At 40.1% G+C, this 13,548-nt stretch overlaps 2 protein-coding genes across 2 annotated transcripts; both read left to right on the top strand.

The window, feature by feature from the left end:
• Positions 1-858: 858 nt before the first annotated feature.
• On the top strand, positions 859-2,401 carry MELLADRAFT_104129 (uncharacterized protein; the record flags this gene model as incomplete). Its single annotated transcript, XM_007407237.1, has 5 exons — positions 859-1,078; positions 1,158-1,436; positions 1,736-1,952; positions 2,058-2,159; positions 2,335-2,401. The coding sequence occupies 5 exons, from the start codon at positions 859-861 to the stop codon at positions 2,399-2,401; spliced, it is 885 nt and encodes a 294-aa protein (XP_007407299.1).
• A 1,987-nt stretch (positions 2,402-4,388) lies between these two features.
• MELLADRAFT_123556 (uncharacterized protein) lies at positions 4,389-5,305 on the top strand (the record flags this gene model as incomplete). The annotated part of the gene is made up of 5 exons (XM_007407238.1): positions 4,389-4,554; positions 4,654-4,722; positions 4,801-4,914; positions 5,094-5,153; positions 5,247-5,305. 5 exons carry the CDS (start codon positions 4,389-4,391, stop codon positions 5,303-5,305), a joined length of 468 nt encoding a protein of 155 aa, XP_007407300.1.
• Between the last annotated feature and the right edge of the window lie 8,243 nt (positions 5,306-13,548).

Genomic DNA, 13,548 nt, shown 5'->3' with positions numbered 1-13,548 from the left:
CTTTGCCATATAGAAATCTTAGAGGTTGGAGACAGAAGGAAGATACAAAAAACTATAGGCTTTCTATGTGGCCAAAGTACATGTGATAAAGCTCAGAGTCAACTTGAAAATCAGGTGCGGAGAAAATACTGATCATTTTACCTACTTTGAGAGATATCCTTCAAAGATTTAAACAACTGTCTTGAACTGAGATAGACTCCATCATAAAATCCTTTAGATGATCACTACATGATGATGAGATGCATAGTTGATGTGCTACATGCCTGAGAAGTTGTACCTCCGCCTGCAGTCAGGTATGAAAATGGGTAATTAGTTTGTATACAACGAGTTTAAAACGAGTTGAGCAAAGTGTAAATGACTCTTTGAAAAGTGAAAAGTTCAAATTTCTTTGAATTTCTGCACCTTGCTTCATTTTGTTCTTCCTGTGGCAAATTGTAGTGGAGACACCTTCCAAAATCTATATAATACCACCCATAAAATAGTGTTGAGAAGCCATTTCTGATAGAAAATGAAGAAGTGTTTTTGGTATATCCTGATCCAGACAATATTTCACTCAGATCTTTATGCTCCAACAGTTCATTGTATGAGGAGCAATTCCTTCAAGATGTGTTCTTCAGGGGCCACTTGTAAGTCAGTACATGGTGAGCCATCACATCTATAGATATAATCAGTTTCAATAGGGTTTATAACATCACATTCTTTTCAAATCAGAAAGCGTTGGTGGGAGGGAAGCTGAAGATAGATGGAAAGAGTTCTCCGCATGCACGTATCCCAACAGAATTAAGTTGACAAGAAAACAATCAAAGAGAATTACAAAGTTTTGGAGAAACTGTGAGTGATCCAACGGGTTCAAGCAACATGATAGATGAAAACACAGAATCTGATCCAGAAGCATTTGACATGCCAGGTTCTGAACACAACAAAATGAATAAAGAACATCCATTGTACTTTTCACATGGTGCAAATGGGAGGAGTACAATACATACATCAGGAAGCGGAAGCGCGGAAGGCAAGAAGGAGATCGCTCGTAGATTTGGCATTGATTTCAATTTCATAAATTCCTTTGACGAAGCTTCCGGTGAGTAATCCAAAAGATCCCCGCACAAAACATGAAAAATGGAAAATAGAATCTGATCCAGGCTAATCTCACTTGCCAGGTTCCAGAAAAAAGGATGATTATCCATCGTACGACTCTCATCTGGTGAAAGCAACAAATGAGATACTATTGTCGAAAAAGGGCAACTGGAAAGGTAATATGAAGATGATGTTGGATCAAATCAAACTTGAGAAGCATCGCAGGGATTCAGTTGCGGAGATAATGCTTTTCCAAATTTTAGCGGAATTTCTTCGACTGAATGGCTTACCATTCAAGGTGTTGCTAGTTATACATCTCCAGTTGCTAGAAATGAAAGCTACAGGAAACAATTCGGCAGCGCGTAAAGTTTGGGTGAAGGAGCTTCAATCCACAATGGAACTCAGTCGAAAATCTTGGAATCGACTTGGAGTGGCTGGAAAGAGATGGCAAGAGCTCTCTGCCTGTACATATCACAGCAGAATCAAATTAACGACATCCCAATCCAATCAGATTACTTCTTTTTGGAAAAAAGGTGAGTAATCCAAAAGGTTTCTAGTACAAGCAATACAGAATCTGATCTAAATTGACCTCAACTGCCAGTCTGTAAGAACAACCCAATATCCGATAGCTATTCATCATACTTCTTGCGTCTGGTAAAAGGCACAAATGAGATACTCTTATCAGAAAAGGACGAATGGGAAGAGATGATGATGAAGATGTTGGATGAAATCAAAATTGACACAATCTCCGAATTGGAGAAAATTTTACTTCTCCAAGTTCTAAAAGGATTTCTGTCATTGAAAAAGTTACCATCCTCGGTGCCAAAAGTCATTTATGTAAAATTGATAGAGCTGAAACCGATAGATAGCATGTCAAAGTAAGTGAAAAATGGTTGAAGGAACCAGGAGAGACGACCAAGCTCAGTGGTAAGACTCGCTTCCGACTTGAGGGATAAAAGTTGGAACGCAGTTTTGACATTCAGGAATCGGGGCCAGCAGAGGGAGGTTAGTTTTGATAGGAAAGTAGGAAGATTAAGATCCTCACAGGAGAGGAGCGCTAGGAATCCAATCGGGCAAGCAGAAAAGTAAAATTGTAGCGCGATCTGATTCCTTTCTTATGATGCAAGTTGTATTTCGTTACTTCTTTTGTCCTTGAAGGAAACTTTTCATTGGTTTCCAATTTGTTCTCTCTTCCAAATCCATTCTCAACAGAAAATATTTTATACAGCTCAGCCTCTACCAACCTTTGTTTATCATCAGTATTTATATTTACCCACCATCCCTCCCAGTAGGGGCTTATAAGGTTGAGGACGATGAGTTGAATTGATGTCACTTGAAGGAGTATCGGTAGAAGTGGTAAGAAACATCAGAATGGATTGTCAGCAAATTGAGTACAGTTGGGAGTCGATCGAGATGGGTTGGCTTGAGGTGGTTTGACTTACCTTGAGGTTATTGGCTTCTCAACTGAAGGTGATACTGCCTTGTGAGATCTCGGAGTTCCATCCCTAGCAATAAGCAAATTGAACAGACATTTGTTGATCAGTGTAGGTGGGATCCGAATTGAATTTCCATAACAGCCGAGTGATTCGATTTTTACACACCCACAGGAGAAGATTCAATATGCTTTTGGGTAGCATTGCAAGCAATAGATACATATGTACTCCATTAACATTTCCCCGTTGAAGCGCCTGTAGGCAATCAAGAGATGCAAAAGATGTACTCATCAATTTCAAAGCAATGAATTTTGTTAGAATTGACAAAACAAATGGACCTGTTTTAGCTTTGCCTCTTCCACATCATCATCTTGCTAGGTTAATGATTTTGGTTCTGGAGTTGTTTGGCAGCGATTTGAGCTGAATTAATATCAAAAGAAGAGAAGAATCTAGGGATGAACACCAAAGGCTGGTTGTTGTACTGGAATAGGAATAATTGATTTGAGTTTTAGTCACCCAAAACGTTTGAGAGGTGAGGGCACAAAGAACTGATGATCCGAAATACTTTTTTGTTCAAAGAAGAGATACAAAAAAGGGTCCAAAAAGAAGACGTAAGTTGGCCTGGCTTACTTGGAACAAAGGGCCCGGTTAGAAAAAACAGATTACTCACCTCACCAATAAAGGAATAAAAGCCTCAAGATCAGTTAGCATTCTGCTGTTGTTAATTTGCACTTGGATATGAATGTAACTATTTTGCTTCATAGGTAGATGATGTAATATGATGATCGTATCATTCTAGGCAATTGAATATGATTATTGATTGAATGTTTGTACCCATTTCATCAGCAGGTGATAAAAGTTGAATGGTAGGAATCGATTTTCAAACAATGATTGATTTTTCCGGATGTAAGATCCAAGTCAAATTCCAATTTAGAGCTAGATCAGCTGATGCTCAAGTCCAACCATTCCGTCGCAGGGTTTGATTGATCAGTATTGCACTCTTAGTGATTGAGAGCGAGGTATGTAAAAGATTAACTCACACTCAGTTTGACTGTCGCAGCAGCCGGCACTATTGATGGTTGGAAGCTGAGGCAGAAATTACACATTGGTGTGATAAGTCATGCACTAACAGCTTGATGAAGGATAGGTCTACCTGCAGTGGAGAGTTGGAATCCCTATCAACATGCCATCGGCCACAGCGGTTGTAAGGAATCTATTGAGATGTGGATAGGCGTCTGACGAGGAGGTTGACTTCTATTATTAAGACTAAGTGAAGACTGAATTCATTAGGATCAAAACCTGAAACTGGGGAGGGACTAATAGTTTCATGAAGATCATCGAATGACAAAAAAATCAATGAAAGGATATCTTGGGAAAACCATCCAAAGACCTAATATGAAGTTGGAAAGTAATTATTGCAAGGCCGTAACTTTGGCTGGTTAAAACTCACAGTTAGCCAGCTAAAAAGTGGAGGTTTTGGCGAGTTGTGTTTGAATTCATGGTTCGCCTTTAACATGAATTAACATGAATGATGATGAATGATGATGAATGATGATGATGATGATGATGATGATGATGATGATGATGATGATGATGATGATTTGTTGCAAGTGAAAACCCTGTGGCTTTTTGAGTGGCTGATCATGGACCCCTGGCTAAAGTTATAGCCTGACTGTTTCTCAGAATCGTGGCGGTGGTGACTGAGATGAGTCAACTATATAAACGCTGCTTTGCCAACGCAGAAGGAGCATTGTCCCTCCTCACCAGACTTGCCGGCTTTTCGTAACAACTTGCTGCTTCTTCGCTCTCAATTTCAGGAAGACTTTGAACTTTCAATATCTCAACGACTGTGAAACCAATCGACCTCTTTTTTTACGCATTATGTCTTGGAAGCCATTGATACCCGTCTTTAATCTTCTGCTTGTTTTCCTGCTTGCCGGAGATCTCGGGTCCAATATTTTGGTAGATGCCAATGCTATAGATTGCAATTATAGTTGGACTAGCGGAGGCCCAAGTCAGATACCTGGAGAGGGATTTAAACCATACTGTCAGTCTGCAGTCTTTCACTTCTTCAATTCCTGTCAAAGATCTTTCATTTCTAGGAATAGTGTGAACTGACCCAGCACTTTGTAAATCATGCTCACAGCGTGTGCTCCAACGGGGCGTGTCACGTATCTTTGCGACAAATGTGGAAGGCAAGATAAACAAATACCCTGTGGGACAAACCTTTCTGAGTTTCGATCAATCAGCAATGTAGACCGCTTACCCTTGTTTTCAACGGATCATTTCTCAGCTGCTGTGGATTGCGTCACCCAAGAAGGAAAAGTGGTGAACCATGGGGGTGCATGGGCCTGCGACCTCCTTTTGACGCCCCTTTCAGAACCTCGCAAAGACGGCAGAAACTTCAGTTAGTCATTATCCATACTTCACCTTTCACATTTTGACTGCGTACATCTCTACGAGATACGTCGAGATGCCTTGGAGGCGGAAGTCGATCTTCTTTAAGTGTCCATGCAAGTTCGCACACCAGAATACCATTTACTGATGTATCAAATCTTGATCAATCCTCAATCTTAAAAACAACAGATTGCAACCAATCTGCGACGCCGGACCTGTACTATTGCAGGTCTTTCGGTAGGCCTCAACGTAAGTATAACTTCTAGAACTCGTTTGTAGTCAATTCACACTAACTGGCCGTTTTTATGACTTGGAATTCACAATCCTTGCTACTGCATCTAGAATGTCCGGAGGGTCATTGTTGTGTTGCTGGTGATGCCAAATGTAAATTTAACCCCTAACCGAGTTCTTCATAACCTGAAAACTTTCAACAAAAAGGATTTCCAAGACTTCAGGAGATTTATAACGAGCAAACAGGGGTTCCCACCTCTTGTACCCACCTCTTGTGTTGTCGCTTCAAAGCTTCAAATATTCCAAAGCAAAACCTACTGATCGTCTGAACAAATTCTTCCGGTGATGGACAAAAGAAGCATAACAATTTGTACGAATTGAATATGTATATATAGATCGGCCTTACGTATCTTCCTGTGCTCTTGTCTTGTGATAGCGTTCATCATTGTAAAAAGCGTAAGATTTGGGCTTGCTCGACGCCCTATGACGAGAATTCATGTCCGCTTCGGCAGATCTTCTCTACATCCCACTCAGTTCAACTTATATCTTGGCGGTATCATATACACATCTCACACTTCACAGCAACAAAGGATTCATTCATCAAATCGGGTGACTTCCTAGCAAGATCTCTCTCTCTCTCTCTACATAGAAGTCTAACGTTGAACTGACAACAGGCGATCTCTCATCAGTCCTCTTCAACTCTCTATCTATACCTACCATTCTTTTCCCAAAGCACAATCCATCCCTACAAAAAGTAGCATATTCAGTCCAGATGCAATGACGTATGTAGGCCAATTGAAACAAGAAGGTATGCACATGTACAACAATGTGATCATTCCAAAACATTCCGATATAAATGAACCAATTTCAAACAAAGATGTACTTCTAATCTCACAAGAAAGAAGATTTCAATAATTACAAGAGATATTCTGAAGACCATGCGATAAAAATTCTATCTCTAAGCAGTAGAATGATAATTCCTGAAATACAATTTGAGGTATCCAAAAATGAAGCTAGAATGTAAATATCATAGGTATCAGCATAAGATAATAGGAGCCAAATTCATCAAGAGTGAGTGATGGCTACGAAGAAAAGCAGACACAAAACATAACAGGCAAATGTGATTTTTTTGGCCATCAGATACAATAGGACCAAGTAGAATGAACACCATAGATCCACAGATTGAGGACTCGGGGTGGCAAAAGCATGGTAACATACGTGATGTTGAAAGGGTTTGGTGAGAGAAGTTGTGCCTCTCTCAATACGTCTTGCCTTGATAGCCCGAGATGAGGGAATAGGTAAAATGGATCCTATTGAGTTTGCTATCTTTGCCCCGGAAAGAGCTCCCGTAGGTTTGGATTGACTTGTAAGGTATTTGTCTGATCTCATCACAGCTCATGACTCTCAAGATTCAATATTTACTAATACCAGCCAGTGATAAAATTATGCTTCTCCAATTAGGGTTGTCAGCCTAGAGAGTAAATCAAGCTTACTCCTTAGGATAACAAATCTCAAACTTAAAACAATATATTATTAAAAACATAAAAAGAAATGTATCTCTTGTAAACTCGAAAAGCTACAAGAGAACTTACAACTCACGCTCAAGTTTCAAGAGTGAACTAAACCCTAAGAAAGACCCTTTCAACCAGGTAAGATCTTTCTAACCCTGACTGGTTGACAGCTCAAGTAACGAGACAAGCCAACCATCTTTAATTAAAATACTAACACAAACCAACTACCGGTCAAGACTCAAATTACCACCCTAACCACCATTACGTAGGTTTCAAGGCCCATCGTCATAATCAGTCTATTCGAATCAAGGACTTGACCGGTTGAAACGAACCCTTGCTTAGCACAAATCACTGACGTGAAATCACTGATATAAATACTAGCTATCTACAGCTAAGAAATAAATCAGCATCTTATTATCATTCACACAACCTTTACACTTAGATTTTTAAAGCTTTATAACTTTTGAAACACCACCCAGCCGAAGCATTTAAACTTAGATTAACTATATCAGACTTATCCCTGAATTTGTATCATCTCGTTTAAATTCTATCTTCCTGGTTGTTTCACCTCTTATCACTTTAAAAACCTATACAAAGTTGTCGTCGAAATAAGACTCTCAGTTTTCTCTACTAAAACCCCTCGTCCTAAAACCGTTCTTAGACCGTTCTTGAATCTCATTTAGGTTAGATACCAACTTGAGTTCGAAAACGTAGAGGTTGGACCATACTACCCTGAATAGGAATACTTAGTATCCGTTCAGAAGACCCTAGTATCTTCACACAAGATCATCTAGTGAGTACTAGAATAACCCTCTTCAGCACAGTTGATTAACTAAAGAGTGTATTCTTTCTCAGGCTCGAATTTATCTTAGAGAAAAGTATCTAAACACTTTTCCCTATAACAAAGCCTAAACTAGCAACTTCAAAACTACTATAGTAAGTACATTTCAGCATTTAGATACTCAAAAGACTCCATCTTTTAAGACTTCAGCTGATAAGGGTACTCAAAACAATCAGGTTTGTGCTACCTTTCTTGAAAACCTACTTTCAAAATGTTGTTTTTGCGGGGAAAATGAATTGTACAGAACTCTAAAAAAAAGTTCCCGAGAATTCCCTCGCCAAAAGATCAAATTTGAATCTATGTTTTTGACATTTTTTGAAAAAGGTGGCACAAACCTGATTGTTTTGAGTACCCTAAATAAACTTACACCACAGATGGGCGCAGACGGCCTGTCCCTACGCAGAGGTTGGCCGTCTTAAGATGGGCCTCATGGTGAGCGCCTGCCAGACGCTTTCAAGCGGCCTGGCCAGGCGGCTGGAATGCAACGGCAGGTGATCTACAGGCCGGCTGCAGGCGGTCAAACGGGATGAAACCCAAGTGGTTGGCTTCCCCATTTACAATGCGGTCCAATTGCGCGGAGCGCATCAGGATTATTGGGTTGGGGGCTCAGCTCAGCATTGGGGACAACACATTGGAAACACCAAATGATACAGTTTTTCATTTTGTACAGCCGTTTCAAGAAAGATTGACAACTTTTTTTGAAGAAAGTTGTTGCCGCAGCAAGCCAAAAACTGAGAGAAATCTCCCTTACAGGTCTGTCTCTTCTGTATCTGCCACATTATGTAGTGTCATGAATACACATGCAGGCGGGCAGTCATGGCTTTAGATTATGGGATTAGTTAGGCTAGGTTATACCTTCTTGCTTGATGCCCGGTTCCAGATAGTCCTTACTCCTCAGAGAGCTGTCTATTGGACTTTCTGGAACCAGGTGAGCGTAGCTCTTTTATCTTTCTTTTGTTGTTCTATTTCATTAGGCTTGTTACTGACTCCTCAGAGAGAGACTTCTATTGGAATTTTTGGAACCAGCTTGTGATTCATCACAGGGGCCAAAATAGATACTCACATACATGTGAGCGTTGTAGACTTTTTGGAATTCTCCAAAAAAAGATTCATTTTCTTCCAGATTGATTCAATTCACAATCTTGGTTGTGTTCAGGTGATCAGCCTGTGGTGCTCATATTTTACTTGACATTTGTTGAGAAGGCTCATGTCCATCTTGGATGAGCAATAACTGATTCCCAATGAGTACTCAGGATCAGCTCATGGGTCACTGGATACTCAGCAATTTGTTCAAAATGAAGATGAGCACATGTACTATACCTTCCTGAGGCTTCATTTTTCAGTGAAGAAGCCTGCACAGGGGCGTCCCATTTGAGCTGCTCAGCAAATACTCAGTAGCATCCCCTGACTGGATCACTGATGGGCCGGACTTTCCTCAGACTTCCTTGCTAAGGAATGAAGCCTGATAGAAGCACCATCCCATCTGCTCAGCTAATCCTCAGTGATATCCTGGATAACGTTTTTCACACTGAGGGGCTGAGATCAACTGAGCATCCCCTCAGCCAATACTCAGTGACATCCTTTGGATCCTTCTGATCCGGCCAGGAATGCCCCTGAGGACTAGCTGAGCAGCCCCTCAGCCAATGAGCAGTGAAATCCTCCGGATCCTTTTGATCTCAGGAATGCCCCTGAGGAATAGCTGAGCAGCTCAGTTGAACAAGCAGAAGGGCCTCAGGCTTCATTCCAAAGCCATGAAGCTTGAGGCAAGCTTGGCGCTCTGTGATCTGTCTGGGGGATGCTTCAGAGACTTAGCTAAGGGAATACTCAGTTCAGCTCAGCCCCTAAGCTATACATTACACTACAAGAAACATAACATTTTCTGGGCAGAAAATTAAATTATTTGTATACACAAATCTGGAAAGGTCAGAAACAGAGCACAAAATGTGTAAAAATATGCATCCTGTTCCTTGGTATGAGATCTCCAATCTGCATATTTTTCCGTATTTTTGGGGTTCATATTGGTGAGTGTACTAACAATATACCCTCATAATCACCAGATTACCACCTGTAACAGATGCTGGAATTTGGCTGATCAGTGCTGAGAGAAAGTTTTGATTACTATAAAACCCCATAACTTTGTCAATTCTGGCTCAAAACACTCGATTTTGGGTGCATTAGAAAGCTGAATTCCTGAACTACAACTTTTGTTTTGACTCAAAATGTGTGTTCTCAACCGCAGGACACTCTATTAGCTGACTGATGTGTGATATGATCTCACCGGGGATATCTTTTTTTGCAGGCCCGCCACGTATTTGGTTCATTTATGAACTATCTTCAGGCAAATACCAGCTTTCCAATGCACTCAAAATCGAGTGTTTTGAGCCAGAATTGACAAAGTTATGGGGTTTTGTAGTAATCAAAATTTTCTCTCAGCACTGATCAGCCAAATTCCAGCATCTGTTACAGGTGGTAATCTGGTGATTATGAGGGTTTATTGTTAGTACACTCACCAATATGAACCCCAAAAATACGGAAAAATATGCAGATTGGAGATCTCAAACCAAGGAACAGAATGCATATTTTTTCATATTTTTTGCTCTGTTTCTGACCTTTCCAGATTTTTGTATACAAATAATTTAATTTTCTGCCCAGAAAATGTTATGTTTCTTGTAGTGTTAGTGGCAGACCTTGGAACTTATTGAACCAGGGAATGCCGCTCAGGATCAGCTGAGCAGATGGATCAGCCCTTCCTCAGACTTCTTTTCTCAGGAATAAAGGCTGAGGAAGGCTTAGTTTGTCTGCTCAGTTCCTGATGATCACGTAATCAGCTGACAAGCAGAAAGAAAAGGGAAACAAATTGGAAACAAACTGGAAACAAATGGGAACAAAAGAGGAACATTTCAACACTCACATAGTTGTGAGCATCAATTTTTGCCCCTGTGATTGCTCCACACCTGAGCCATGACACCCACACTACATATGTGTAGCAGGCTCAGTGAATAGATGGTTATCATGGACATACAGTTCTGCTCAGTTATCTGCTCATCAGGAAAAGTCATTCATGTGTAATGCATGCTGTGACTTTTTTCAGATTGAGAAAAGCATTCAAAAGATTGACTACATACACTGACTCAATGTTTTGGTGTAATCTCATCAACTCAACTGCATGTAACACTCTTTCTGTTACTAAGAAATAGATTCAACCATATTGCCTGAGCAGCTACAGAATTATGTGTAGTGAATTTTTGGGACAAATTTTTCAGAGTCAAAAAAGTTACATGTGGTATAACATGTGATTTATTTATTCTGATGGGCAAAAAACTTAGTGGACCTGTATATACGTGATAGACAACTATTTACTTAACTTGATGCACATATGTAGTGTGGGTGTTATGGCTCAGGTGTGCATTATTGGATCCTTTTATGACAAACTGCACTATCAATCATTTTCCTCTTCCAACTTGGGGAAGTTGAATGATTACCGAGTGATCCCAACATTTCAACTTCCAACATGACAACATATTATTCACCACCAGGCTACTGACCTGTTTTCATGTGCTCCATAGGCTGTTACAACTGGTTGTACCCAACACTTTCACTTACCAAGAGCAGAGGAAAACTATCCTACAATCCTCTCTCTCCTTTTCAAAATGTGAAAGATCTACCAATTATTTGTTACCCCATTGTAAAGCCAATCCCTTCTTTCAAGGCAAGACAGTAGTTCATGTGCATTGCACCATACCCGTCGCCTGTGCCAGCATGGTGTTATCAAGATACCTGATTTTCCAGGATTGTTGTTTTGCCAACTACAAGCCATTGCTCCTGAAGCAAGATGGAACACTGCCCTCTTGTTCCTGGTTCCAGAGCAAGTTCAGTGTGCTTTTCAAGATCATCAAATGAGGCCAACAATGAGGTTGGGCGGTGCCACAGAATATACTCGGGCTGGACTCCTGCTCAACCATATCTAGGATTTGAGGTGATGGTTGTCCAAGGTTTTAAAAATGTGTGTCAGAGGTCATACAATCATGTGTTTTGCTACAACTCAAGCCCATTGGTTACCTTGACGGCCATCTCAGAGTTCAGGTGTTATTTGCATGAAAGCATGAGCATTAGTTTCTTTTGTTGTTGGGATTTTTCCATCCACTTCTCCCACCATGTTCTTTGCTGTCTCACTCAAATGGCACAGGCCACCCCCTTTTTGACCTCCTCAACCACTCTGACCACGCTACACAGGTATCCATATCCCATTAGGCAGGTGGAGAAGGGGTGTCCACAATCTTGCAATCAGATCATGCGCCTGCTGTAGGCTGGTGCGGCTTTGCCTAGTGTCACACAGAATTGAGCGTCTAGTTAAGCAGGAAGCACATCTCATGGAAGACCTACTACCCAAGATTTTGGAAGCTTTTGAATTCCAGTTTGAAAAGATGGAAGTTGCAGTGAAGATTCCATCAGACATGGAAAAATGGTGGTATGGACTGAGATAGACAAAGGAACTTGGTAAACAAGCTAAGAAGCAGCAAGCCTCATATAAGCTGGCTGGAGTTCTGCCAATGAGCCATAAATTAGTTAAGCTTGGTGGAAAACCTGATTATGTATTGTTTCTTTAGAGCTACTTTAATTCTTTAGGAATCAGGAATGAAGGATACAATCACCAGGCTCTAGGCTCACACACAGAGCTTGATGTAAGGGAAGAGCATGGTTATGGAGTAAAGGTTACATGGAGTGTGTTTAGTATCATGACACAGCTGTGGTACATCAGGGTGAGCCTACTAGCATCTGTCAGGTAGTAAGTTCACTAAAGAAGCGGAAAGAAGTTTTATAACCTTCTGATATACTTGTGAGAATTGCTATCCACAAGGTTGAGTAGGTAGAGATAAGGGTGTAGCAGCTTTACTTGATATGAAAAAGCAAAGACCACAGTCAGTCAACCTTCAAACAAAGGCTTTTACCCAGGTATTTTGGGTTAATCATTGTTCTTTACAGTGATTGAAAATAAGAGCAAGTGGGTCAAACTTCTCAATCACCATGTATGTGTGGTGCATTTGTGCCTCAAAGGCAGTTTGTGTGCACTTTCTGTCAAGAGACTGCCACAAGTTCACAGTGAATCCTAAATGGAGTCCTCTTCTAATCCAAATAAAGGTCAATGGAGGTGGTCTTGCAGTCTATCTCTGGGAAACTTAAACTCTGACTAATAGAGGTCCTTGTTGAAAGACAATCAATAATTTTGGTTTGAAATGTTGTTTCCTGTACTGTATCAATGTTTTATGTTTCTGATCTTTGTTTCTAGAGTAGTTTTTCATCTCCCAATAATACTATCCAATTCCCAGATCAACCCAAATGTGTATATCCAAATTAGTTTTCTTTATATGTATGTCTCTGATTATGTCTCTAAAAACTTTTAGGTACTGAGGTGTTCCAAGCCCTTTACAGTTCTCAGTAGATTTGGAGATTCTTATATCAGATGAATCCCAAATCTGATATAAGACATAATCAAGGACTACTTCTTCACATACAATCCCACAGATGTATATATTCCAAAGTTATTCAATTATTGAGTTTAATCAGAGCTAACAAGGTTGGATGCCCACACAATATAACCAACAAGACACAGAAAAAAAATCAAGGTCCTCAGAATCAGGCTTTAAAAATTTCATGGATGATATTCACAGCTTAAAGGTTCTAGGAAGATGAATAAAGCAAATTGGAAAGTTGTCAAATGTTGATGTGATGATCCTCACAATGGTTGAAGTTTCAGGGTTTATATAGTCTGAACCTTGAGATTATTTGGACTACAAGTGCACACAAACTGCAGTTCCCAGGTTAGGGTACTTATAACATTAACACAGTTACTATTGGGTTACAATTATATTTCATTTGTCTTGTGTGTATTATGGCCGCGAATTATATGTGGTTTTGGTTTACATAAACTTTGTCTATATCCAGTCTTTTATGTAAAATTTTGCACATGTTACATATGCTAAATCATATGTAACTTGACTCTTGAAACTGAGCTCCAAGCTGTAATTGCTATTTTTTTTATTAGTGTTATGGTTTGGTACTC

Source organism: Melampsora larici-populina (genome assembly GCF_000204055.1).
Source record: "Melampsora larici-populina 98AG31 unplaced genomic scaffold MELLAscaffold_8, whole genome shotgun sequence".
Taxonomy (NCBI): domain Eukaryota; kingdom Fungi; phylum Basidiomycota; class Pucciniomycetes; order Pucciniales; family Melampsoraceae; genus Melampsora; species Melampsora laricis-populina.
This window is presented reverse-complemented; position numbering and strand designations above follow the sequence as displayed.